The following is a 25,886-nucleotide window of genomic DNA, read 5'->3' as shown; positions in this document are numbered from 1 at the left end:
TTCAGAGGAGGGTAAATTACCTGTGCATACGCTTGGATCTGTCCTGTGAGATTTTTCTCGAAGAACTGAACGTGGTTCAAAAAGGCAGCGGTAATTTAGTCAGGTTTATTTTGGCAAGAAATCTTCTTTATCTATGTAGCAGAAGTTGTGAATGCGATCTGAGATCATACTGCTGCTTTCAAAAAGTGAGAATTTAGCCAGCGTGTTATTTATCAGACCTGTTCAGCGCATGCAGATGCTTCTGATACTTGGTAACGCTGCTCTTGGTTTGTGGGGCTGGAGCGAGTCCCACAGCCCCCGGTGCAGATCCGTAGTGGGCTGCACTGAAGCTGTTTCCTAGGCAGAGGTCACACTGGGTGACCTGAGACAGGTAAATATCTACTGCGTTGATTCACTCAGTTCTCTCTTGACGATTTCTCTGCCTCCTGCAGCTTGTTTACCCTAACTCCAGGTACCAAGGCTCAGTCACCAACGTGTCTGTTTTATCCTCGTCCCAGGCCAGCCCTTCCACCTCAAGCCTGAGCTCTACCCACTCTGCACCATCCCAGATGATTAACTCTGCCCCTTCCAGTGCACGAGGTAAGAACGGACGGACTCAAGTGAAGGGTTAACTTCACCAGAGGTCCCCAAAATCTTTCAACTTGCTGGCTTATTGGTCGAACTGCCATGCTGCACTGAACTACACCGTTTCTCTTTTGGAGTTGGAATCGTGTCTTCAGAAATGATTCCTCTAAAATGATTTTCATTTTCCAAAATAGATTTAGTCTTTTTTTTTCAGCCGTATTTCAAATGTATCTGTGGTACACACTGGTTTCAGGCAATTGAATTCCATAATGGTTTCTACTGTCCTTCCACAAAGTTGTGGCAGGCAACCTAGAAGAAAACAAGAATATTTAAAACAAGAATATTCTTTGGTACAGTAGKTAAGAGAGGTAGATCATGAAGTCAAAGGAAAAAAAATAATTACACATTACATTTAATCAAATTATGGCACAAAAATGAACTGGAGGCAGGTTGCCATAAATGTATGCATATGAAAGCATATAAATACAATGAATCTTGAAAGATGAGAATTACAAGTACCAAAGTTTAAAGACGGACTTCCCCACTGGGAAGTTCTTGAATAAAGGAACAAATTAAAGCAGACTGTAGGGGTACTTACTTTGCCTTGCTATCAGAGTAGGTGGTCTTGATACAGCTAATCATTTTCTTCCCATGCCTCAGAGCTGAAGCAGAACCACTCCATGCAAACTCCTGGCTTTGGTAACTTCTATTCCATCCTTTTTCTTTCCTTTTGGAATCTCAGTTGCAGCTTCACCAGTTTCTACACCTCTTTCCACAGGCATATGAAGAAGGTCGCCAAGATGCAGGCTGTTACATTTAAATTTTACCTCTTTCTCCCATACAGGGAAACTGTCTGTCTCATTATAGACAGAGAATACAGAGCAGGGAAAGGTTTTTATTGTTTACTAACAAGTAAAAATCTCTGTTCTCCTGAGCCAGTTTGGGGCTTTTTTGCTCAGTCTTGCAATAAAATCTTAATTGACCAGCTGTTGTAATGATACAGATGTATCAAAGAGATTTAATTGGACGATCAGATGGAGTAGGAAGGTGAGAAATGGAAGTCTTCAAAAATGCAAACAGCTTCACTAATGGCCAAGAGCTGGAAGGAAAATAATGGCAATTCCAATAGTAAAGTAACAAAATGAAACTGGCATAACAGGAAAGGAAAGATGGAATCAAAAATAGGGCTATGATGTCAGGAAGACACTCTTAAATGAATGTGCCTTAGCTGGCATGTGAGCTCTGATTCTCTTGGGGGAACTGGAGGGTTTGGGTGCTCATTCATTGGGTGCATTTCGGGCTTTAAAAATCCCATATTCACAGTGACTGGCTATGCCAGTCTTTCTGAGCCTGATGATCTCACAGCATCAGCAACTTCCCTCTTAACTGTATTCTTTGCTGTCGCTTAGAAACCAACGGCAGCGAATGCTGCTGAAGGGTGTACTGCTGACAGATGAGTCAACAGCACCTCCCAGAGATGAGAACTAGACAATGTAAATGACCACAAATGAGGAAGCAGTAAGAGAAATAATGATTTTGGAAACTACTTTAATGTGTCTTTATTTTATTCTTCATTCTTACTAACATGTTTTGACAGTTTATGATAAAACATTTCTTCTCTGGTAGTTTTGTTCATTTTCAAGTTAGGTAAGCGTAGTATTCACAGTTTACCCACTTACAAATTATGAGATTCTATTTCTAGTGAAGTCCCAGATCTTTTCTGTGCTTCACAGTGTGCAAGTCACTCCTCTGGTTATTATGACACTGCTATTTGGAATGGAATTGTTCGTAACAAGGAAAAGCCCTTCACTTAAGCTCCACCGTGGTAATACAGCTTTGGTTTTCTTCTTGGTGATTTTTCCCTTTGCTTTGTTTTTGAATTGGGTGAATTTGATGCTTATAAAAGTGAGACCAGTGTCACTGGCTGGAGCAAGGTACTTCACAGACATTAAGTGTGCAGCTCTGCCAATGCACCTCTATCCTTTTTTTTTTTTTTTTTTTTTCTATTTATTTATATTCTTTTTAATTTAGTGCTGGTGAAAGGTGCTGGATTGACAACACTGGAGGCTGAAGCCCTCTATTTATCCACAGAACAGATACAGCATGGGCGGCAGCCGTGCAAGCTTCCCCACGCTGCCCCCACCAATGTGCCTCATCTCTGTCCTGGAGGGACCACCTCTAGAGGTGAGAGGATAGTTCAGTCTCCATGACCCATCCGAGCCTTGGCCTTTCTGCTGAGACTGCCAACAAAGCCACGATAGTCACGATGCTGCAGCTAACCACATTTCAGACAGGAAGTATATGAAGGCCAACAATTTATTTCACACGGACCACCTAAATTTATCAACTTAGTGTCTTTGTCACCTCTGGCCCTAAGCTGAGCATGATCATCTAAATTTTTAGTTTTTATCAGATGTTTAAAGACTTCCTTTATTGGTTCACGTGTTCACCCAGAAGTGGAAAAAACAGTCATGCCATTGCATTCTTACACCACCTTCTCTTTTTAACTGCAAAGTCCTTTCTGGAGCTCAGCTACTAACACTGTTCTGAGGAGACAGGTATCTTTATGAGGTAGATTAGTTACATCAGTGACCAAAAGAAGCCACAGCCATTTGCATTAAGAATCCAGTAGGAATTTAAACCTTATTTCTAATTTCCATTTCCAAGCAGGACCCTTTCACTGAAGTTTAAACCAACAGCACAAATTATTTGACTTGTCCAAAAAAAATAGTAGTCATTAATTCAGCAAACAAGTAGATTTAGATGATGTCCATAAACAGCAGATTAAAGAAGCAAACTTTACATTGAGGTTGTAATGTACACAATTTAGAGCAAGGATCTTAAATAGAATTAGAAAAAAATTATAATCAGAATGCAGTAAGAATTCTCTAATTTTGCACTAATGATAGGGAAGGATGTTACTAGTTACTCTATTTTTCAAATTAACAAGTACCTGCCTCAGATTCATCTGGCTTGACCCTTATGTGGGTTCTTCCCTATCAAGAAAGTAACACTGTTCTATGCAGGATCATAAGAATTTCTGAATTTGTTMTGGCTTCATTTGAGATGACTCATGAGGCACTGTTGTAGCCCTTCTGGAATTAAATACATATATACATATATATATATAAGCCTGTGTTCTGTAAGCAGAAACTAACAAAAAGGCCTGGAAAGAGCTATGAGTGTTTTTTTTTTTTTTTTTTTTTTTTTTCTTTTTAGTAATTCATTTAAAACATGCTCAGAACTCCTCTAGTGCACTCTAAAAAGGAAAATCTGACACTTAATGAGGGACCTCCTTCCACACAGCCCCCTTTTCAGGTGCAGAAAATGAGTTCTGGTGTCTTATGCCGCACTTTGCAAGAAACCACGTTCTTGCGTAAAAATCCTTCTCAAAGCTAAAAAGTCATGATTCGGTACAGCAGCAAACTGTTCTCCTAACAGTAATAAAAATAATGAATTAGGAACACAGATTCATTAAGTTTGGAGATTAACTGTATTAATTTTCAGTTGCATTCCTTAAAATGCATACTTGCTATTTATGGATTAACATTTTCGTAATTAAAAAATGAAAAACTACCTTTGCCTTCAGCATAGGTTTTGCTTTCCCATTAATAATATGTAAAGTGCTGCACRCATCAACTGTACCAAGTGTACTACAGCTGAAAGGAATAAGTCCTGGCACATACTGCAGCATTTTATATGGCCTCTGCAGTTGCTCTGAAAGCTTTTAAAAGATTTGACTTTGTTTTCTACACTTTGCCAGTCTCTGAAAAGGAGCCCTAGTGAATGTGCTCTCTATCTGGCTGAAGTAGCAGGCCTGATTATTAATAAACCCTTCAGTATAGCCACTCCTCCACAATTTGGAGGTATCCGTACTTAATTTTGTCTGCAAACTGGATGCTTGGCATGGTCTGTTATGATCTTTGTAGCTGTGGTTTACAAATTTAGKGCACCAAACAGCAGGGCTGTTTCTTAAACTAGATCCTGCCACCATATTTAGCACATGGGGATTTTTCAGGTCATGCCAAACAAGATCTCGTGGAAACTATAATATAAGCCCTTACAAACTGATGGCACATAGACATGGTCTGCATCTTGGACAAAAAAGAACAAGCATCACAAGATAAATAAAATGGAAAAGTTTAGCGTGTTGGTTGTGCAATGAAGTAGATGTGGGCACAACTGAAAGTTCAGCATCTTTACATGCAGAAACAGGGTTATTTGTGACGTGTGAGTAAMAGAGACTCAGCATAAAGTGTTAACACTGTTTTTCAAGGTGATGTTGTATACATCAACAAAGAATGTTGTCCATGTTTCTGTTTTATGTCTGGGGTGAAAATGAGTTCGGAACTAGAATGCAACTATTTTTGCAGCTGTTCATGCAGGGATGGGGGTGTGCATTAGTCCGGGTTCTGCCACCCCCTGATGCAACTGTTGCAATTGTAGGACTTTATCCTGCATTCTGCTGGACACGTTGTTCCTTCCACTGTGTGCTATCAGTCCCCCAAACTGCATGTTTGCTTTTGCTGGGGTAAAAGCTGCATTAACCAGCCCCAATGCCTTTGCTCATACGTTGGAGTGCTGTTCAGGTAATGTGTGTGGTTGTGGAAAGTTTGCAAAAGGGGGCATGTATTCCCCAAAAGCCAGCATGGCTCTGTAATGCGCTGTGTGCTGCCATCTGTTAAGTGCGTGTTTGTGACACAATTAAATAATCAGTGCAAATTAAAGCTCACTCTAGCAGCTTCACAACATCAATTTCTGCCTAATATTGTGCACCCCACAGGGATGTGCATATCCATAGTATCAGACTTTGAGAAGCCACTAGCAGGAATCAGTCTTCTGGCAAATTGTTGTCAGCTGTTGCATATCAGAAGGAATACTGTTGTGTGGCACTCAATCTTGAAGCACACCAGTCCCAGATAATTCTGCATTCTAGGAAACGTTTTATGTGAAACACTCTAATATCTTGTATTTGACAACTGTTCAGAAAACTAAATCTACCAAATCAAGCATACCCCTGCTATATGTTTCTAAGTATTGGTAAACATCCTGTTGTCATGTAACAGCTCAGTATAGCAACACACTGAGCAGTAATGCTATGTTATGCAGAGGCATTCTAGTAAAGAGCCACCCCCATCTGTAGAAAATTCAGTTTATTACAGTTCTCTGTTCTAACAAGGAGGAAGCCAACTACACGGCAACACCTCAGTCTGTCTTTACTGTAACTGAGGCATTAAGCAGTTTGCTGCTTGAACTGAATGGTGTAGCTCAGGCTTTTATCCTCCTCTTCCACGTTCAGTCCTAAAATGCACAATTTTATGGCATTTGTATAACTCTCTAATACTTTATAGGGTGAGGGAGCATTAGGCACTTAGAAGCATTCTCACAGATGCACACATTTTTCAAGAGGAAGAACTTTGCCACATAAAACTAGAGACGTGTCTTACACACCTTACGCAGTCTGTCCTGTAACTGTAGCAAGCCAGTTCTTATTTGATCCTTGTGCTATGCACCCTACCAACAGTTAGCTGCTTAGTGGGCTCAGCACCGTGTTTTCTTGAGTCCTGTAAGATCATCGTCTGAACAATTTGCAAAGGTGGACTAGATCGCTGGGCATGCTGAGACATGGCTGTTGTTTGTCACGTGTACGTGATTATTCTCACTTGTTTACAGGCTCTCCCTCTCTACCAGATAAGTACCGCCACACTCGGGAGCTGATGATGTTGCTGCCAACCCATCGGGACCGACCCAGCAGCGCCATGTATCCCACAGCTATCATGGAAAATGGACAGGTAGCAAGTCTACTTGCTTTGTAGTTCAGCCACCTGAAGCCGTGACTTACATTTTTACTATTTTTGATCAGCTGAAAGCTCCCCTTTGTMTTGTTGTACAAACACTTGAATAGGATCATTTTCAGAGTGGTTCAAGAGATGATGCAGACATTTCCAAATTAATTGTCTATTGGAGCCACCCGTGTTGGTAGTCAAGTAATACAGATTATAATGACAATGTTAAAATTGCAAAAACTGTTGGTGAAAATGGACTCTCCTYACTTGCCAGCTTTGTCACATGAGCACTGGTCCACTGCACAAAGTCATGCTATCTTAATCATCCATTTTTCTAGAACTGTGTCTGTCCTCAAAGTTGTTTCTAAATAGCTTTATGGAGATTTTCCAGAGATGCTAAAAACCATGAAAGACTGAAACAATACAGTGTTTCCAAACAATCTATCCCCTTGTCTACTACTGGTGGCTCTGAGCAAATTGAGAAATTTAAGATGTGCCTAGATATCCACRTTTTAGTTTGGCTCAGGCATGCACTTTTGAAAGGAATCTCCTGATCATGCCGCCTTACCGTACTTTGGTTCGCATCCAAGAACAGTCTCAGAGCATGTGAACTCAATGCTCTCAAATGAAACGAAACCAAAAAGTAAGCTCCAGAAGAGCACGTGATGCATTTGAGCTGCTCATGGGCACAAGACCAGGCTAGAGCTAGTCTGACACAGCTCCGCCAGAAAACATGAGYAGTACGAACATGGGTCCTCAGCGCTGTTACGCTCTAGCGATCCACTAGCATTGTTCTGCAGTGCTTGCTAACGTAGATGTAGCCTAAGGTTCCCATAGATTTTTAATTAAAATCCTTATTTTGCCTAAAGTGAATGAAAAGTCCTAGGGTTCTGCACCAGCTGTTCTGTAACTATTTTTACTTTTCTGTGCTAACTTTCTTCTCTCTCAGCCTCCAAGTTTCCAGCGCGCCTTGATCCAGCAAATGATTGGACCATGCAAACCTTGCAGTGATCCCAACCTGTCTGTGGCTGAGAAAGGTATTCTTTCTCCTATTTAACATATATGCTTTCTAAAATATTATTACTCTGGTCACACTGCAGCGAGTAACAGGCTTCTACATTTCTTGGCAGAGTGCCCTCTCTCCCATTTTTAAATTGGGAGTTTAATTAACTGGGCCTTCTGCCAACCTATAGTCATTTCACATCATGCACAGAAGGGTGGAGTTGTACAAACCTCTGTATTTCAAAAAAATGTTTTTGAGTTTATTATTGGGCCAAATCCTGCAGCTTTTATCAGGTAAAACTCGCRAAGCAGCAAATGAGAATTTACTTTCACAAGACTGCAGGATTTGGACCTTTTCTTCTAATATATTTTTTTTCTTCAAAGTATTAACATATTCTTGTAATTTCTAAGGTAGTTTTATATTTATTTAGATTTATCATTAGGGATGTATGCTTTTTTAAATCACTGCTTTGAAAAACAGAAACAGAACCTCTGTTGTTGGTAAGGAGAAAATTTCAAGAGTTTAAAGAAGAACAATGACGTGATACAAGGTAAGATGAAGCACAGGAAAAAAAAATGAAGTTATGTTGAAAATCTCCTAAGTAACCCTGGAGCTTGACATGACAGGTTTACAAATAGATGGGAAATCACTGTGTCAGGAGCTGGTGAAGGATKATAGAGAGCTAACACAAACACGAAGAAAAGCAGTTTGTTTGATGGCCYGAGAAAGGAGGAGCTTGTCAAAGGGGTGCCATGGACATAGCGATGGGCTCAAAAAATGATCTGAAAAATAAGCATTCTGAAAAAGCGTAAGTGGGCAAAATTTGTGAGTCAAAATCTGAAACAAGGATTCTGCCATAAGCAGGCAACAGTCATGTATAGCTAGGAAAAATGCTATCTTGAAAATTACAGGTTTTAAGGCCAGGAAAGACCATTGCACTTCTCTGGTCTGACTTGCATAATGCGCTCCATYGGACTTTTCCAATATTCTTGTTTCAGTAGCTGTGCCTTAACTGAATCAAGTATTTTTTTTAATCCAAACTTTTAGAKTTTCTAATAAATCAGAATCACCTACTACTTTTGCTATGTGGCAGCCTCAGAGTGGTCCAGACCAAAAGCAAAAGCCAACTTACTGTTCTGAACAAATAGCAGAATGATGACTTTTGTCCACAACAGAGAGACAAGAGAGGGGGTGAGAGGTTAAGAGCTCTGTCTTAGCCACGTTTGAGTTTGAACTGAACATGTGATGGAGAGGGTGAGATTTTTTTACTGGAYAAGAGAAAGACTTGAAATAGGAAGGTATATCTGTGCATTGCCTATGTACAATACTTAAATTTGTGTTTGCGGGTAGTATTTATGCACGAGTGTAGTACACAGGACAAAGGAAAAGGGGATCAAGGACAGAGTCTCCTCCCAAGCAGTCCAAAGGAGCCATGAAAGACACAGATAATGTACAGTAATTGTTCTCAGGGAATGGTGTTATGGAAGTCCCAGCTCTTCAGCCAGCTTGGTAGTTCTCTGTAAGTTAGGATGTCACTTGCCTTTTTGTCTCTCAAGTCATGCCTCATTAATTTGTCCAGGCCCTTTCCTTGCCATGTCAGAAGCTCAGTTCATTAATCCTCATTAACAGCAGGCTGACAGTTGCCCAGAGCATAACTGTTCGAAGGCAGCTTCCCTCCTAACTGAACTTGGCCCACCAAGTGAATACTGCTAGAAGAGCAAGCTGGGCTAGGACAGAGCACTAGGAGCTCCCCAGGAAGGCTTCCTCACAAAGCATTTTGGATAAAATGCTGGTTTTAATAGGCAGCAGCCACCCTCCAAAATCATCTGACCTCAGCATGATTTCCAGCACTCTTAAATACTCAAAAGGGAGTGAATGAGGGAGCACTGAGAAAGTGTAACGGATTATGCACTAGGGYACCATGTTCATTTCTTTACATTCCCTGTCATTGCTCAGTGTGCCTGATTATTATTGTGTTATACTTTTTTTTTTTTTTGATGGTCTTTCTTAGAGCTATCAGTACAGTACCAGACTAGTCAAAATATTGGCACCTTGTCACACTGCAATCCAAAGAATTACTTGCAGCAGTGGAGCTGCATCAGTCCCTCACAGCAGTGAGTATCTCAGGTGCAATCCAGGCATGCCTGTTCTGTTGTTCTGTAACAACTGCCATCATTTTTCATGTTAAATGTCCTCAATGGCTGCTACCAACCAGTACCCAATTTACAAAGCAGTGTAAAAGAAATGGGTCGTATACACATACTGATGTCCTCYTTCTTGTCATCAAGACCATCACCAGTATACAACAGTTAGGGATCTCAGACAGAGGAAGAGCCCATCAAGAGAAGGACTTATCGTCCTCCATCACATCAAGTGATGCCTGATCAGGCATTCAATTTCTAAATTTCTTCAGTTCCCTCTCCACATAGTCTTTAGACTAGAAGAAGGGACTGACTAGCTTTCCTCATGATAAGACATTTGGACATCGGCCTATCAATCAGCTGTGCTGCCTTCACACCTGTCCAAGTGACTTCAACTGAATCCTCCGAACTGAGAGTACCTGTGCCTTTGATGGCCAAARAGTACACTGAACACAGAGGAGCCTGGGTCTGGATGTTAGTTTAAGCAATTTATGGGGGAGTATCTCAGTGTAAAATCAACAGTTTCATAAGCCAAACTAATCAACTTTTGTTCTGCTCTTCGTGCCTGATGCCAGTATAGCACAAGAGAAAACTAATAAGAGTTGGCATAATAGCATCATTTTTTTTTTTTTTAGCCTTTTGACACCAATTACAGCCACAATTAGAGCCTTCTGGCATGCATACACCACGAATCTGGAGCCATTTTACCAGTGTCCAGATCAAATGTATCCATTGGTTTGAACGTGTTCTCTATCAAGATTCTTGGTATCTTCTTCTTTGTATGCCTTTGCTCAGATTGAGGGTGTTCCTCTTTAAAACAACATTTACTTTTATATTTTTAATGCTTTTTTTTTCCTGCCTTATGAGGCTGTTATTTTGTGGTCTTTTTTACTTTAGAATGGGGAATTTCAGTCCTTGGGGAGCCTSAGTTCATGCTAACTTGGGAACGAAGGAAGAATTCCGAAGAAACCTTTCAAAGTCACTTTAGAAAAGAGATGTACCACAATGATTACAGGCATTTTAATTAAGGAGAAATCCTCTTCAGCTGTTTCTCCATGCTTCTATTCTCCATGTTTYAAAGTGAAGATGGCAAAAGCTATTTTAATCTTACTCTTCTTCTTTGGTAGACTTACTGGTTTATTATTATACTCAATATCCAYTAATGAGGAAAGCCTTCCTGTCCCTCTTTCTCCTGATTAACAAATGCCCAATCTCTAGACTAAACTGTTGTCTTTAAATGTTCTGCGATCAAAAATTAGTGTTACTCTGTAAATTAGTAAATTTTCCCTTTAAAGGCACGATTTCTACTGTACCAGCTTGAGGTGTAATTATCCTCATGTCCTTTATGTTCTTGTGTTTCGTCAGGGTTCTGTCACATGTTCTTTGCTGCTCTGTAATCATTCATTGCCAAGCAGAATAGCTAACAACTGACATCTGTATCTGCAGTTCTATCAGTGTACTTTCCTTTTACCTACTCAGTAGTTTGCCAAAAACCTTGAGGAGCGCTACTGCTCCTCAAATTTGATAAATTGCCCAATAGTTCACAAAGGGCCAGACTAACAGACACTACAATCACCTAATTCTCACTTCCTTAACAATGCAACCTATAAACTTAACACACTGTARTCTAGAAGATCTCTTTGTATGCTTATAATCCTACTGTTCACCTAGTCTCTAGAATCTATCCCCTCCTTACTACTTTTCTGAGTGCRTCAGAAAGCCAGTCCTTCTGGCCCCCTAAAACCCCATTGTGTTACCCAGGATAAATCTGTTTCACTCCTTCAGCTGTGCCAGCAGCACCCAGCAGCTGGAGCCTAGACAGCGGAACCAGAGAGGCCCTGCCATTCCTGTCTGCCCACGTTGGGAGCATCTTGGCCCCACCAGTACCTCCCCGAAGCCTGCCCCATGGTAAGGAAATGCCCAGTAGGTCCACTGCATAATTCCTGCACTCATGCACAAATAAATCCTAGACCACTTACTTGRAAGTTGACCTTAGCCTATTTCTTCTATTAAAACAAAAAACAATCAGGAAAAAAMCAAAAGTCTTTCCTGATCTGCTAGGCTGAATATTGCACAAAGTTTTCAATTTTTTATTTATTTATAAATCTTCCAACTTTTACAGTCCTTACAGTAATGCAGACTCGAGTGTATTTTGGGACTAGAATTAGGTCTGTGAGTGCTGGAAGCCTGACCTGGCTTCTTGCCAACRACTATCTTCAGCAGTAGCTTAAGGTTACAAAGCTATTAAATGAAACTTCAAGTGTTCATTGTTTATGAGCCTGTTGCCTTGCCATGAGATCCTTGATAACAGAGGTGGGTGGAAATCTATCATTGCTCTGAAACTTCTCATTAGCGCTTTGCGATAACATGACGGATGCAAACTACAGTATCTATTAGAAGAGAAGCCCTAGGTTGGAATGGAGCTATCAGCATTTGGAGCCGTTACCTGGTATTACCGAGTCTAAAACCCCAACATTTTCACTGCAGTRAGGCTGTCTGCATTTCTGTTCCTTGTCTCATTCCAGGACACTACTCGCTGCACTTTGATGCCTTCCATCATCAGCTCAGTGATGCTCCTCCAGCACTGCCTGCACGAACATTGCGCAAGGTAAAAAGAAACTGGCAGGAGAGCAGAGTAATATAGATGGAAAATAACAGGTTCCTGAAGAAATCCTCTCCTCTACTCCTACCTCAAAGCAGCTCTTGAGTACAGAAACACTGTTTTTAATGTGCTAGTAACTTAAACATGAGAAAATCCACTTATAACCTATTCCACAGTTGAATTCTATAGAATTAACTTACCTGTGTAATAGGCCCTTCTACTTGCCTTCATTGCACARTATGCTGTGATTTCAAGCATCCTCAATATGGTGGGAGGGAAGGATTGATATCCTTCCACAACTGTTTAACAGCTCCAGTGTTGTTAGGTGCCCTTCTTGCCCACAAGAGGTACTTCTACACGAGTCAGGGTAATGTGTGTACAAAACAGTAATCACTGACATTGTGAACACAAAAGGAATTGGTACCGTTGGTACCACTGTTAACACACTGTAAACATCTGAAACACAGCAACCAGATGCAAAGCTGCCTCCCGTGTCACTTTTAACATGATTTTATCTTTCTCTGAACAGTCCCCTCTTCATCCCATCCCTGCATCACCCACCAGTCCCCAGTCCGGCCTGGATGGAAGTAACTCCACCTTATCTGGCAGCGCCAGCAGTGGCGTCTCCTCCCTGAGTGAGAGTAATTTTGGACATTCCTCTGAACCCCCTCCTCGCACAGACACCATGGATTCTGTCCCAAGCCAGTCCTGGAATACTGAYGAAGATCTAGAGACACCCTACCTCCCTGTCAGGTACAGTCTCTCTGAGCCTGATGTCCTAGAGTCACTCAAATCCCAGCCGTGCCGAAGCCACTCTGCACCATCTGGAGTCATTCCTCAGGACACCATGGACCCGCCAGCTCTACCCCCCAAACCTTACCATTCCCGGCTCCCAAACGTGGAGAATGAAGAGGGAATGATAATTGATGATGATGACAAACACCGTCCATTGCATCGCAAAGTGTCCCAACCAGTGAGCGGTGGAAAGGAAGAACAGGCCAGGGTAGCGTGGGAGCATGGCATCAGTGAGCAGTAGGGGAACTCCTGGGCAAGCAGCTTGCATCATCATTCCAGGTCTGACAAGAAAGGAGAGACATCAGGACTCAGAGAACAGCAAACCGATTTTCTACTGCCGTGAGTTAATGTCTGGAGCCCACACAATCAATTTGGGCCAGCATGCAAGGTTGCTGCTTTCCTTTTTAATTTCTTTTTACACCTTTCAGTTGTGTTTTTAACTTTCTGTGCAGTGGACGGTTTATTCCTTCTGCAGTTTCTTAACCACACCACATGGCACATGAGCCACCGAGACTTGCAGAAGCTGAAAAATTTTAAGGGGGGGTGGGGGGAGTGGGCGGGAGGAAACGTGACAAGTTGATTTTAAAACTGCTTTCCTCCCAGTTCTGAGACGCACACGAGTAGAAGCAGTTGCACTAGGGACTTACTTCTTTGCTGTACAGAAGTGAAAGCTCATTGCTGAATTCAGGGATTCTATGAACTGTCAGGCTGGAAGGTGCATGAGCTGCAGGCAGTGGAAGATGGCAATTCTAAGAAGAAATTGGCTCTTTTGAGAGCAGGATTGTACATATCTGTGCAGTGATCTCCCTGCATTGGTTCACAGGTGCTGAGGCGATCTAACCAGTGCTCATGCACTGATTTCCAACGTATCATTTCCAACAAACTCTGCCTCCTTTGTTTTTTCACGTACTGTTTGATTTCCTAAATTTTGCTTTCACTGGCTAAGCCAACCTGCTTTCTCATTGGAATCATATGATATTCATCTACACTACAGGGTGAGAGAAGGTTAGTAGCCATTGGAGCTGCGACTTGATTGTAGGCCTTTCTTATGCCTAACTTCAGGCAGGCTGTCGACACCAGCATTTCTATTCCAGTGTAAAAAATAAAAAAATAAAAGTTGAGCTACTCATGCCACAGCTGATTGATGACTCAGCCAGTAAAGGAAAGGTGGCTTAAACACATCATATTCCCAGTCCTTGCCGCAGGGCTGAACGATCATGATCCTCATCAACTTCCATCACCCAGGAGCTGAGATTCATTACCTGTTATCATAATATCCTCAGTCCTTCTTGAACACTCACTGCAGCTGGTRTACAGGCGCTCCATCCCCTGCTGTAGACCGAAAAGGCTAAAATGTAAGAAATGCCCAGTGTATAATGTGCACCCTAGAGTCAGGGATTTTAAAGGCAACCTGTAAAGAAGAAACACTTGTTTCCTCTTTTGCTTCTTCAGTATSTATAAAGAAGCTTTAAAGCTTCTATTTTGCTTATGGGAGGTTAAATTTCCCCCTTCCCCCATGCTGCAATACAGGGTTTTTTCTTTTTTTATTGCCAGATTCTGTAAAGGTTTGAAGAATTTAGTGGAAGTGTGATGTTAGAGAAAACAAAAAACAGAACTATTGCAGAGAGGGAGGCAATGTTAGTCTATGAATGCAAAAAAAAGCCTATTAATATTTGCTTAGTTTAATACATGATAAACCAGGAAAATATTCTGCAGTAACAGAGCCAACACTTGTTTTTCTAATAAATAAATAAATAAATAAATAAATCTTTTATTCCTATTTTTTTCCCCAAGAAACTTTCAGTCAGAAGGAGGGAGAAAGTATCAAATATTTAATATTTCTTAGCTAAACAAGGAATGCTCCTTCTGCTTACCACACCTATACACCTTTTAGCCTTCCTTATATCCCTTTTCACCTGCAGATTGCAAAGCACACTCCAGAGGATGGTAAGAGAGAAACCACACACTTTCTTATCATTGAAAACTCTGCAGCACATTCAAATAAGAGAATTCCTCCACCACACAAATTGTCAGAAACAGGAACAGCACTGAACACGCATATCCAGTTCTTGTGCCAAGCACTTATCTTCTCATGCTACAACCATAATGCTACAAATATAATATGCTTTGCATAAAGAAGCAAAAAGGATATCACAAATCTTTTTACAGGTCACCTTTAGCACTACCTCTAAATAACATGACTGGGCAGAGTACATTGTTCTGAATTCTCCTGAAGATAGTCTGTCTGCATGAAGTCTGGACTCAGTCAGCTCTTGTATGAAAGGGATTTTTAAGAGGATTTGTATCTTGTCTTTCTCAAATTCTATCCCATGTGAAAGTAATAGAGTTTTGTTTTTGTTTCTTAAATGGCCTGTTTGGCTGGAACAAATTCTCTCTTGCTTCCTCTACTTTGWTACTAACACAGGCTGCTTGTAATGACTGTATCATTGACAACAAAAACAATGATATTAAAACCTGGCTTACAGTGAACAATTCATCTCTATCAGGAAGGAGAGTTTTCCAATGCTAAGACAGTCCTAAACCTTAATGAACAAAGTTAGACCCCTGGTATAGATCAAATGTATGAAAATTGTTCYCAGTGAAGTCAGGATAACCTCTTAGAAATTAATAAATTATTTTCACATATGCTATTCTCCAATYTGATTGAGATTCTTCAAGTGAAATTTTAGGAGAACTAAGTATTCAGTTCCATCTCCCCATCCCTCTTTTTGGTAGGAAGATTAAAAAGGAGTAAACGTAGTGATTTATTGAGCTTCCCCATAGCAAAAACAGCAGGTCTTGGAAATAAAGCTTTGTAAAAGCAAGTCTGCAATTAACATAGGACTAAGTCCCAGTCTGTTAGAAAACCTACCAGCTGGGCTAAACAATCTCTTCAGAACACACCCTCCTGCTCTGATCAGAGAGACTGCAAAACAGCTGTGTACCCATTTTGGCGTATGTGATGTTATTGCATTTTTTTTTAAGTGTCTGAAGATCAAATCATGTACGCAAATACCCAGTTTATGGTAGGTCCACACAGAGACAGGCAGATTCACTTACTGAATTTATAAAATTTGAGCAACTTTGGGCTTAATTTCTATTCCTGATCCAATGTCTGCCATGCATTTTGTCTCCCTTTCCAGTGCTTAATTTCAAAGGGGACAAAAGATAGAAAGAATATTCCAAAAAAATCAAGATTTCATAGATGTGGAAATAATAGTTCTGTGCAGGGTGGGTTGTCTTATAGCGTATAAAACTGCAACATCAAACTCAGTCCTGCAGCAGGTGGAAGCAATAGCACTTGGTTCATTTGCCCCTCAAGATGTGAGGATTCATTGTATAACCGCAGTAACAGGAAGGTTTAGAAGGGTACATGGTTATTCTATATTCATGTATTAAGTTTGAATCAGAAGTACTTGCCTTAGGTTTCTGCATAACAAATATGTATTCCCAAGAAAACCAGTGGAAATCTGCTACAAATCTCTCCATCTTCAATGTACCTGCTGGCCCCATCTGAAACAAAAGTGAGAAGGAACTACAGTAATAGACAAAAAAATACTTAGAAAAATATCACTGAAACCTATACATTTTTTTCTCAATGGTTGGGAAGAAAGCTTTCATTTCATTGCTATGTGAAAGACTAAGATTTCTTTTCTTTCCCCCCTTCCTTTCATTTCCCCTTTAGCTTACTTGCCCTTTTTATAGGTAAGTAAGTAAGGGATATAGCATATCCTTTCTGTGGGAGAATCAGCCAAAACTGGGGAGGCTGGAGAGAGCAAAAGCCTTTGGAAACAAATTAGATGATATTTAAAATTTTCTCTGATCATACTTCTTTGTAAATACCCCCATCTGAATGCTGTGTATTTGTACAGGAAATTGAGCAAAAAATGTATAGATTGTGATGTCTGACTGGTATTCTGCCCTGTAAATGTGTTTTTAACCTCTGGCATTCTGTGCTTATTTAAAAAAGGCAAAAACCTCTAACCACTTCTCTTTTGTGTATCCATGTTTAAAATAAAATCAAAAAAAGCTATCTATAATGGAAATCAAATTTAAAAGGAGAAAATAATTTGTACAAGTGTCCTAAAGGTACTTCATTGTATATATTGTGATAGCATGTTTCCAGAACCAACAAATAAGTGGTGTGAATTTTAGATGTAAATATCTGCCGTTTGTTTGGGGTTTCTTTCCCTTACCCATTCACTCGACTGCTGTGATGTGGAATTAAAGATTAATACCTGATATTAAAACTGTACAGCTGTATGGTCATTGCACTCCTCCTGACAGGGTTGTCCTCAGGCTGCTTCAGATATTCACAAGATCTGTAGTTGTCAAAAGGAGAAGCAGCACAACTTTTATCCTTGCAGATTACATCAAAGGAGCAGCTAGCATGTATCACAGAAATAGCCATCACTTGGCCGTTTTGTGTGAGCAAGAAAGACGGGGGTCAGCAAGAAAGACCTTAAGTCTGTTACRTATGGCAAGGGAACAGTTTCCAAGTTGGTCTCAAACTGGCAGTACACAGTTTTATTTAATCTTTCAACTTCTTAGAGCAACCATGATGTATATTCATCAGCTAGTCTGGTCAGCATGGGAGAGTTACATGACACATGCAATGGCCTGAGATGCCTGCTTGCCCATCACAAACTTTAATAAACACTTCTGAGGCAATACGTTCAACTATGAACTAAATAAACAATTAGTTCTCTGTTATCTCCTTCAGCTTTGATTGCTACTCAGTGAGYAACAGGTAATTTCACTTTTCTATTGCAAGAGCAAGACACTGGTAGGGGTTTCATTTCATTCTCAATTTTAGGTATTTAAATACCTACCATTTTAACAGATAAAATGTGAAAGAATAGCAATTAAGACATGTAGGAAAATGGAATTTGGGAATTTACAGCTATAGTTGTTATAYGTGATTAATCTCAAAAGATGTCCATCTTCTTCCATCAGCACTAATAAATCAGGTCAAGGTGCAGGACATAGAAAAGGTARCCCAATTCTCCCATCCTAGCTTGACAAATGAACAAAATGTATATGACACTAATCTCAAAAGACATTTAGCAGTAAAATAGAATAAGAGTCTATTTTAAGCTGGCCCTGTGGTAYGTACATGCAATGCCAATCACCCTCTCCATTAACTATATACCCCATAAACTGCATAAAAATACTGAGATGAGATAAACTGTAACAAGGAAAGTTCAGCTAGCTTATCAAAACGCAGCTTAATGGAAAAGCATTCAGCTGACATCTGGAAAATGTCTGTATGAATCAGACCACTTTGAGCCTCTTCCTTTTCTGTTAAATAATTTTTTATTCAACTAAAAAATTTATTAACAAGCACAGGAAATGAAAACAATACGTGGCACAACAGAAAGATTTATTAAGCCTTCCAAGACTTAAGCAGGAGTTAAAAAAAAATATATCTTTTCATTTCTATTAAAACCAAAAGAACAATTACGTTATCATTTTGGCGCAAGTCAAATACTTTAACCTAAGGCCAGACTAGTCAGCTGTCTCCCGGTTTAACCATACAATTTGACCAAATTATGTACCCCTTAGCCTTAAGCAAGAATATCATCAACCTTAAGATTTAATCTAAATCCTTAAGATACTACCTTTATCGCTACATCCATTAATGTAACCCCCCCCATACTGTCTCACAAACACCGTGACCTGTTCAATCACTGCTGTCCTCCTCCTCCGCTCATTCTCCATTCTTACCACAAGAGCCACAACACCATTAAGTGATTGTAACCTAAATACTATCTTCTTTGACCTAGCTGGAAAAGGGGCCTACCAAAACCTACATTAATTCGTCAGCCATCGAGAAGTATATTCTTACTCTGATTTGGCATTGTTGCCCATACTGTGACCTACAACGTTAGTTAAATAAAAAAAGAATCCTTTGAATTTATGGGAACAGTCCAAGCTATAATTTYTGCTGGATTCCTAGCCTCCATTCACACATTTACCATTGGTATGGACATAAATACACAAGCTTACTTGACATGAGCTATTATATATTAAAAACTCATGACATTTTATTTTGATAAATATATATATATAATTTTTCATGATTTTATATATAATTTTTCATACTAGCATAAAAAAAWTTAAACAATTTCATTATACTATCACAAAGTAAGTGTAGGTAGTAAAATGCAGGCATACTATGCGCTCGTCATTTCATTTTCCTATTTATTACTACAGAGGAATTAATTAACAGGCACTGTCCTAGCAAATTCCTTGCTGGACAGCGCTCTGAATGAAACGCACTACATTACAGCCCAATTCTACAAGGTCCCAACTAAAGTGTTCTCCTTACTGTTATGACAGGAGTCACACATTGAGTCCACCTCTTCACAAGCTTTACATCTAGCCTACAAGAATTAAAGCCAGTTTTGGAATAAAATTTACAAGAATTAATGAGACATTCTTTTCCTAACATTTCCTAAGCCTTGGTGGAGTAGCTAAAAAGTACTCAGATGATCCAGATGCTTATGCCTTTTAGAAATGCAGTATCTTCAATTGGCACATTGATTTCCTTTATAAAATATTTTATATATATACATATATATATATAAGCATTGCTCCTGCAGTTATGTGAGATGCATCCTCACATAAACACAAAGTCTCATTACTATAAACAATCATCTCTACACATTCAGAATGACTCCATAGCTAACCTACACCTGAACCTACAAAGGCCAAGCAAGGCCAAGAAAGGAAAGCACTAACCACCAATATGTATGTTGGTTTTTAACTAGTTAAATGATGTTTCCTTCTTACAAAACAGGTCCAGTTCACAGCCTTGTCAAAACTCAGTATAGGTTATGCCTTAGGGATCACCTCATTGCAACTAGGCTTTCAAGATGCAACCCCCCCTCCCCACCCCAAATACAGAACCACCGCAGTTCCACTGTAATGCACCTTAGCAACTGTTCTCCACAATTGGACCCTTGTCCCAGAATCACTGAAGTTGACAGGAACCTCTAGAGAGTGTCTGGTCCAACACTCCCTTCCCCCTCCCCCCCGCCCCCAGCAGGGTCAGTTACAGCCCATTTTCCAGACTATATGTCTAATGGGTTTTGAGGATCTGCAAGCATCAAGGCACCCCCTGGGCAGCCTGTTTGAATGCAACCACCCTCATAGTAAGAACCTTTTCTTCCTAATGCTTAAACAGAATTTCTCATATTTCAATTTGTGGCCATTGCCTCTTGTCCTATCACTGGATTCCACTGAGAAGACTTCTTTGTATTAGCCTATTTACAATGACAACAAAACTAACACATACGAGGAACATATGCACCAGAACAATAGATAATCTACATGAAGTTATTTTACCTTACAATTTTCACTATAATCCCTCTTCCATCTCTCAGATTTTTTTTTTTTTTTTTTAACCTAAGAGACAACATGACAAGCCACTGAACACTATGATGTGAACACTTCATAAAGGCCAGGGGTATTTCTGGATCTACAGCTTTTGTAGCAAGTTTCCACTGTAAAGCACAAACACTGTCACATCTCTGTCTCAGATGTCTACCTAGGTGTTTTGACAAATCAAATTCCACTTCACGTCAAGCCATCACTAAAATCTCTTAATCATCCAAACAAAAGTAATGAGCAAAATTTGTAATTATTTCACTCTCTTCTAGTACTATTTCAGACTAGGCTGAACAAACTCCCTGACTACCTCTCTGAAATGCTGGTACACCAAGGCACGCAGCATCGGGAACAAACAGGAGGAACTGGAGATCTGTGTGCGGTTGCAGGGCCATGATCTCATTGCATTCACGGAGACATGGTGGGATAGCTTCCACGACTCGAATGCTGCCATGGATGGATATGTGTTTTTTTAGCAAAGACAGGCCAGGAAGGCGAGGTGGTGGAGTTGCTCTTCATGTGAGAGAGCAACTAGAATGCACTGAGCTCTGCCTAGGGGTGGGGAAGGAGGCAGTCGAGAGCTTACGGGTGAAGATCAAAGGGCAGACCAACACAGGGACGCTGTTGTGGGTGTCTACTACAGGCCACCTGACCAGGAAGAGGAAGTCAATGAGGCCTTCTATAGACAGCTAGAAGTAGCCTCACGATCACAGACCCTGGATCTCATGGCGGCTTCAACCACCCTGACAGGGTGGAGGGACTACACAGCAAAGCACAAACAGTCTAGTAGACTCCTGCAATGCATCGATGATAACTTCTTGTCACAAATGGTGGAGGAGCCTACGAGGAAGGGTGTCCTGCTGGACCTTGTCCTTACCAACAGAGAGGGACTGGTTAGAGATGTGAAGGTTGGGGGCAGCCTTGGCTGCAGTGATCACGAGATGGTGGAGTTCAGGATCCTGCAGGAAAGTAAGGCAATAAGCAGGATTGCAACCCTGGACTTCAGGAGAGCGGACTTTGGGTTCTTCAGAGACCTAATTGGTGGAGTCTCATGGATTAAATGGATTAAGGCCCTAGAGGGAAGGGGGGTCCAGGAGAGCCAGCCAGTATTCAAACATCACTTCCTCTAAGCTCAAGAGTGGTGCATCCCTCTGAGTAAGAAGTCCAGCAAAAGGGGCAGGAGACCTGCATGGATGAGCAAGGAGCTCTTGGCCAAATTCAGAGAAAAGAAGAAAGTACACAGAATGTGAAAGAGGAGACAGGCTACTTGGGAGAATTGTAAGAATGCTGTCAGAGTATGTAGAGATGCTGCGAGGAAGGCTAAGGCCCAGCTGGAATCGAGTCTGGCAAGGGACATTAAGGACAACAGGAAGGGCTTCTTCAAATACATCAGTAGCAAGAGGAGGACTGAGGAAAATGTTGGCCCACTACTGAGTGGGGCAGGGGCCCCAGTGACAAGGGATACAGAGAAGGCAGAATTACTGAATGCCGCCTTTGCTTCAGCCTTCCCTCAAGAATCTTGCAGCCTGGATGTAAGGGAGAAAGTCTGGAGAAAGTAAGACTTTCCTTTGGTTGAGGAGGATAGGATTAGAGATCTTCTGGGCAAGCTTGACATCCACAAATCCATGGGCATGGATGGGATGCACCCATGGGTACTGAGGGAGCTGGCATATGTTGTTGCCAGGCTGCTCTCCATCATCTTTGAAAATTCATGGAGAACTGGAGAGGTGCCTGAGGACTGGAAGAAAGCCAATGTCTYTCCAGTCTTCAAAAAGGGCAAGGAGGAGGACCCAGGCAACTGCAGGCCGGTCAGCCTCACCTCCAGCCCTGGAAAGGGCATGGAACAGCTCATTCTGGATGTCATCTCCAGGCATATGGAGGAAAAGAAGGTGATCAAGAGTAGTCAGCATGGATTTACCAAGGGGAAATCCTGCTTAACCAATCTGATGATAACCTTCTATGAAGGAATGACTGGGTGGGTAGATGAGGAGAGAGCAGTGGGCGTTGTGTACCTTGACTTCAACAAGTCTCCCATAACATCCTCCTAGATAAGCTCAGGAAGTGTGTGTGGGTTAGACGAGTGGACAGTGAAGTGGATTGAGAACTGGCTGAAAGGCAGAGCTCAGGGGGTCGTCATCAGTGGCGTGGAGTCCAGTTGGAGGCCTGTGGCTAGTGGTGTCCCCCAGGGCTCAGGACTGGGTCCCATCCTGTTCAACTTTGTCATCAATGACCTGGATGAGGGGACAGAGTGCCTCCTCAGCAAGTCTGCTGATGATACCAAGCTGGGARGAGTGGCTGACACAGCTGAGGGCTGTGCTGCCATTCAGAGAGACCTGGCCAGGCTGGAGAGCTGGGTAGAGAGGAACCTCCTGAGGTTCAACAAGGGCAAGTGCAGAGTCTGCACCTAGGGAGAAACAACCCTAGGCAGCAGTACAAGCTAGGGGCTGATGTTGTGGAGAGCAGCTCTGCAGAGAAGGACCTGGGAGTGCTGGCGGATGACAAGTCGACCATGAGCCAGCCATGTGCCCTTGTGGCCAGGAAGGCCTATGGTCTCCTGGGGTTCATTAGGAAGACTGTTGCCAGCAGGTCAAGGGAGGTGATCCTGCCCCTCTACTCAGCCCTGCTGAGGCCTCATCTTGAGTACTGTGTCCACTTCTGGGCTCCCCAGTACCAGAGAGACATGGAGCTACTGGAGAGAGTCCAGCGTAGGGCTATGAAGATGATCAGAGGGCTGGAGCATCTGCCCTGTGAGGAACAGCTGCGAGAGCTGGGCCTCTTTAGCCTGAGGAAGAGAAGACTGAGGGGAGATCTTATCAATGTCTACAAGTATCTGAAGGGAGGGTGTCAAGGGGACAGGGACAAACTCTTTTCAATTGTCCCATGCAACAAGACAAGAGGCAATGGGCAAAAACTGAAGCATAGGAAGTTCCGTCTGAACATGAGGGGGAACTTCTTCCCTGTGAGAGTGACAGAGCCCTGGACCAGGTTGCCCAAAGAGGTTGTGGAGTCTCCTTCTCTGGAGATATTCAAAGCCTGCGTGGATGCAACCCTGTCTAACATGCTCTAGGTGAGCTTGTCTGAGTGTGTGTGTGGGAGGGGAGTTGGACTAGATGATCTCCAGAGGTCCCTTCCAACCTTACTGATTCTATGACTCTACTAGCTGGGGAAAAAAATCAGAACTAGTGGAAAGTCCCAAACACAGAATTATACTGAAAAAAAATGGCTTTTTCCAACACATATCCAGTTTAGACTAGTAACAGCCAGAATGTTCCAACAACTCTGACGATCAGCAAGAGCTTTCCAGCACCCTGGTTGTAGATATGACAAATCTCTAACCCTTTAAAGAAAGACAGTGGCTGGAGGGACCTGTGTGTGTGGAATGACAAACTACTAGAAACATAGTCATGGATCAAAAGGACGTAGACATCTTCCTTTTGGAAGATGATCCAAAAGGAGAGCCCCTGAAGCATRGGAAAACAGACTATAAATAAATAAACAAACAAAAAGGAGTCTTCATTTTTCTTCAAAATCATCTGAGAATTCCATATTGAAACATATCAGGAGATTCGCTTCCCAATTCAAAAACAGCCACTCCTATCCTGTCACATGCCCCCTTCCATAAAAAAAGCACAAAACGCCTACTTTGTTTGAAGAACTAAACACTCCTTTGACAGTTTGAAACTTCCTCCAAATTCTTGAGCTCTTAAATTCTCGTAATTCTGGATCTAAACCTACCTGCCAGTAATTAATTATACCCTCGATTTTGCAGCTCTTTTGGCCACTATCCTGATATGCAACAACAGCAAATTAAGTAACCATCTGTGCACAACTGAGTCACGTTAGTAGACAAAAGGCATAAATTTAGAAAAGCCAAAGATCTTCCTAAAGTACATCCATTTCTAATAATTTTGAGAACTGCTGTGGACTGATTTAAAAAACAAGACAACATCACTAATCATAATACATACATTTTGAACAGCAACATGATCTACAAAGATGAAAAATCCACCTTTACTAGTCAATAAACACATGCAACATATTCACAGTGTTAAGACACAATGTGTCTGTGTTATACTCACCTGCTATGTGACCTAATTTGAACCAGGCTGCTCCTCTTCCCCATCCTGCCTCTCTCATCTAGTCAGGCTTACAACATTCAGTTGATAACCTGCATGAAAATTCCAAAATAAACACTGGATATTTTTCAGAGCTCATAACGTGGCTTACTATTAGCCTTCCTATCCCAAGAGGTCCACATCAAGCTAAGGTACAGGGACATGACTTAGCCTCTACCTTCTTTCATAGAACGATCTTCTAGGATACGTACACTTAAACAGATAGCTCTGTTTAAGCGCTTATCTCTGCAAGATAAGAACCAAGTGATTAGCCTGTACTTCTCACCCTAGGCTACCAACTGGTAACAACTGGCTTGCAACTTCTGACTGCAAGTCAGAGATTATACTAGGAAGTGCCTTGAAGAAATGGCCCTCATTTCAGGGCTTGGGGAAAAAAATAGTTATGAGCACAGTGACTAGGATAATAAGCTGGAATTCAGAAAATCCTTATTTGCTCTCACGGCTCTGCAAAAACACCCCCCAAAAAGGCAGAAACAAATTATGCTTATATTAGTTACGCATTGACTTTTAAGCTGGCTGCTCAGCTTTCAAGTGTCCCACTTCAGGAGATCCAGGCTTTCCAATTCAGTGCATACAGGCATGACCAAAACCCACCACCCACAAGGAATGTTTAACGAAGGCAGGAGGAGAACAYTGGCCCAAATGCACCAGCTCCGCTGCCCCTCGCAGATGGCAGCACCCCTCCTAATGGCTGCCCACCCATGTAGCCCTTCCCTTTCTCCCAGCTGAGCTCCCTTCCCTGTGTTCATGTTTCCCTCAGCACCCAGGGAACTGGAAAACCAGGAGCCCAACAGGCCTGAGGCAGAGCAGCACCAAAGGTGGGGTTACTCCAGGGCCATCGGCCAGCTAACACTGCCCTACCTCAGCACACTGTCCTGCACCCCGGCAGCTGCCCTACTGCAGCCAGCTGATGGAGTAATGCCCAGGACCACCCGCCTTCGATAGACACGATCCACGAGCGTCTTTCAGCCCTGCCTCAGGGCGGCACTGCTCGGTAGCAGGGTCGAGGCTCATCCGCCGCCGCCGCCACCAGCCGCCTCATGGCTGCCGAGTCCCAGGTGTGAGAATTTGCCCCTTTACAAAATGGCGCCCGCAAGAAGTAGAGCGAAACGCACGAGGACGTTTTTCCCTTAACAAAAATGGCGGCCAAAGGAGGCGGGGAAATCCTCCATCTGCCGGCGTCCGGCCGCCTTCCCCAATGAGCGGCCGCCAACTCTCCCGTGGAGGCCCCGAAACGGCCAATGGGAGGAGGCAGCGTGGAAGCCGGGCGGGGAGTGGGCCAATGGGGCGGCAGCGCCCGGGGGAAGCCGGCGAGGGGCGGGGCGCCGGTGCCGGTACGGCGGGCGCAGTGCGCGCGGGCTGCCGAGCGAAGCGGGATGCAGGCGGCCCACGGGCTCTGGGCGGCGCTGGCCGTGCTCCTGCTGCCGGCCGGCAGCCGGGCTCTGCGCGACGGGGAGTGCGAGGGTG

At 42.3% G+C, this 25,886-nt stretch overlaps 2 protein-coding genes across 2 annotated transcripts in view; both read left to right on the top strand.

Annotated features, from left to right (window-relative positions):
- The window catches only part of DOCK3 (dedicator of cytokinesis 3), a 197,826-nt gene extending 180,685 nt beyond the window's left edge, over positions 1–17,141 (top strand). The window contains exons 47-53 of the mRNA XM_085311589.1: positions 432–579; positions 2,596–2,748; positions 6,238–6,356; positions 7,300–7,387; positions 11,280–11,402; positions 12,020–12,102; positions 12,626–17,141. Coding sequence (XP_085167715.1) covers positions 432–579; positions 2,596–2,748; positions 6,238–6,356; positions 7,300–7,387; positions 11,280–11,402; positions 12,020–12,102; positions 12,626–13,132 — 1,221 coding nt within the window. The 3' untranslated portion in view covers positions 13,133–17,141. The remainder of the gene's footprint in view (positions 1–431; positions 580–2,595; positions 2,749–6,237; positions 6,357–7,299; positions 7,388–11,279; positions 11,403–12,019; positions 12,103–12,625) is intronic.
- An 8,583-nt stretch (positions 17,142–25,724) lies between these two features.
- The window catches only part of MANF (mesencephalic astrocyte derived neurotrophic factor), a 4,796-nt gene continuing 4,634 nt past the window's right edge, over positions 25,725–25,886 (top strand). Inside the window, exon 1 of the mRNA XM_085311602.1 lies at positions 25,725–25,883. Coding sequence (XP_085167728.1) covers positions 25,796–25,883 — 88 coding nt within the window. The 5' untranslated portion in view covers positions 25,725–25,795. The remainder of the gene's footprint in view (positions 25,884–25,886) is intronic.

The sequence above is a fragment of the Rhea americana genome, unplaced genomic scaffold, assembly GCF_003343005.1.
Source record: "Rhea americana isolate MKP2758 unplaced genomic scaffold, rheAme1 scaffold_345, whole genome shotgun sequence".
NCBI classification, from domain to species: Eukaryota; Metazoa; Chordata; class Aves; order Rheiformes; family Rheidae; genus Rhea; species Rhea americana.
The sequence above is the reverse complement of the archived record's forward strand: the minus strand, read 5'-3'. Positions and strand labels throughout refer to the sequence as shown.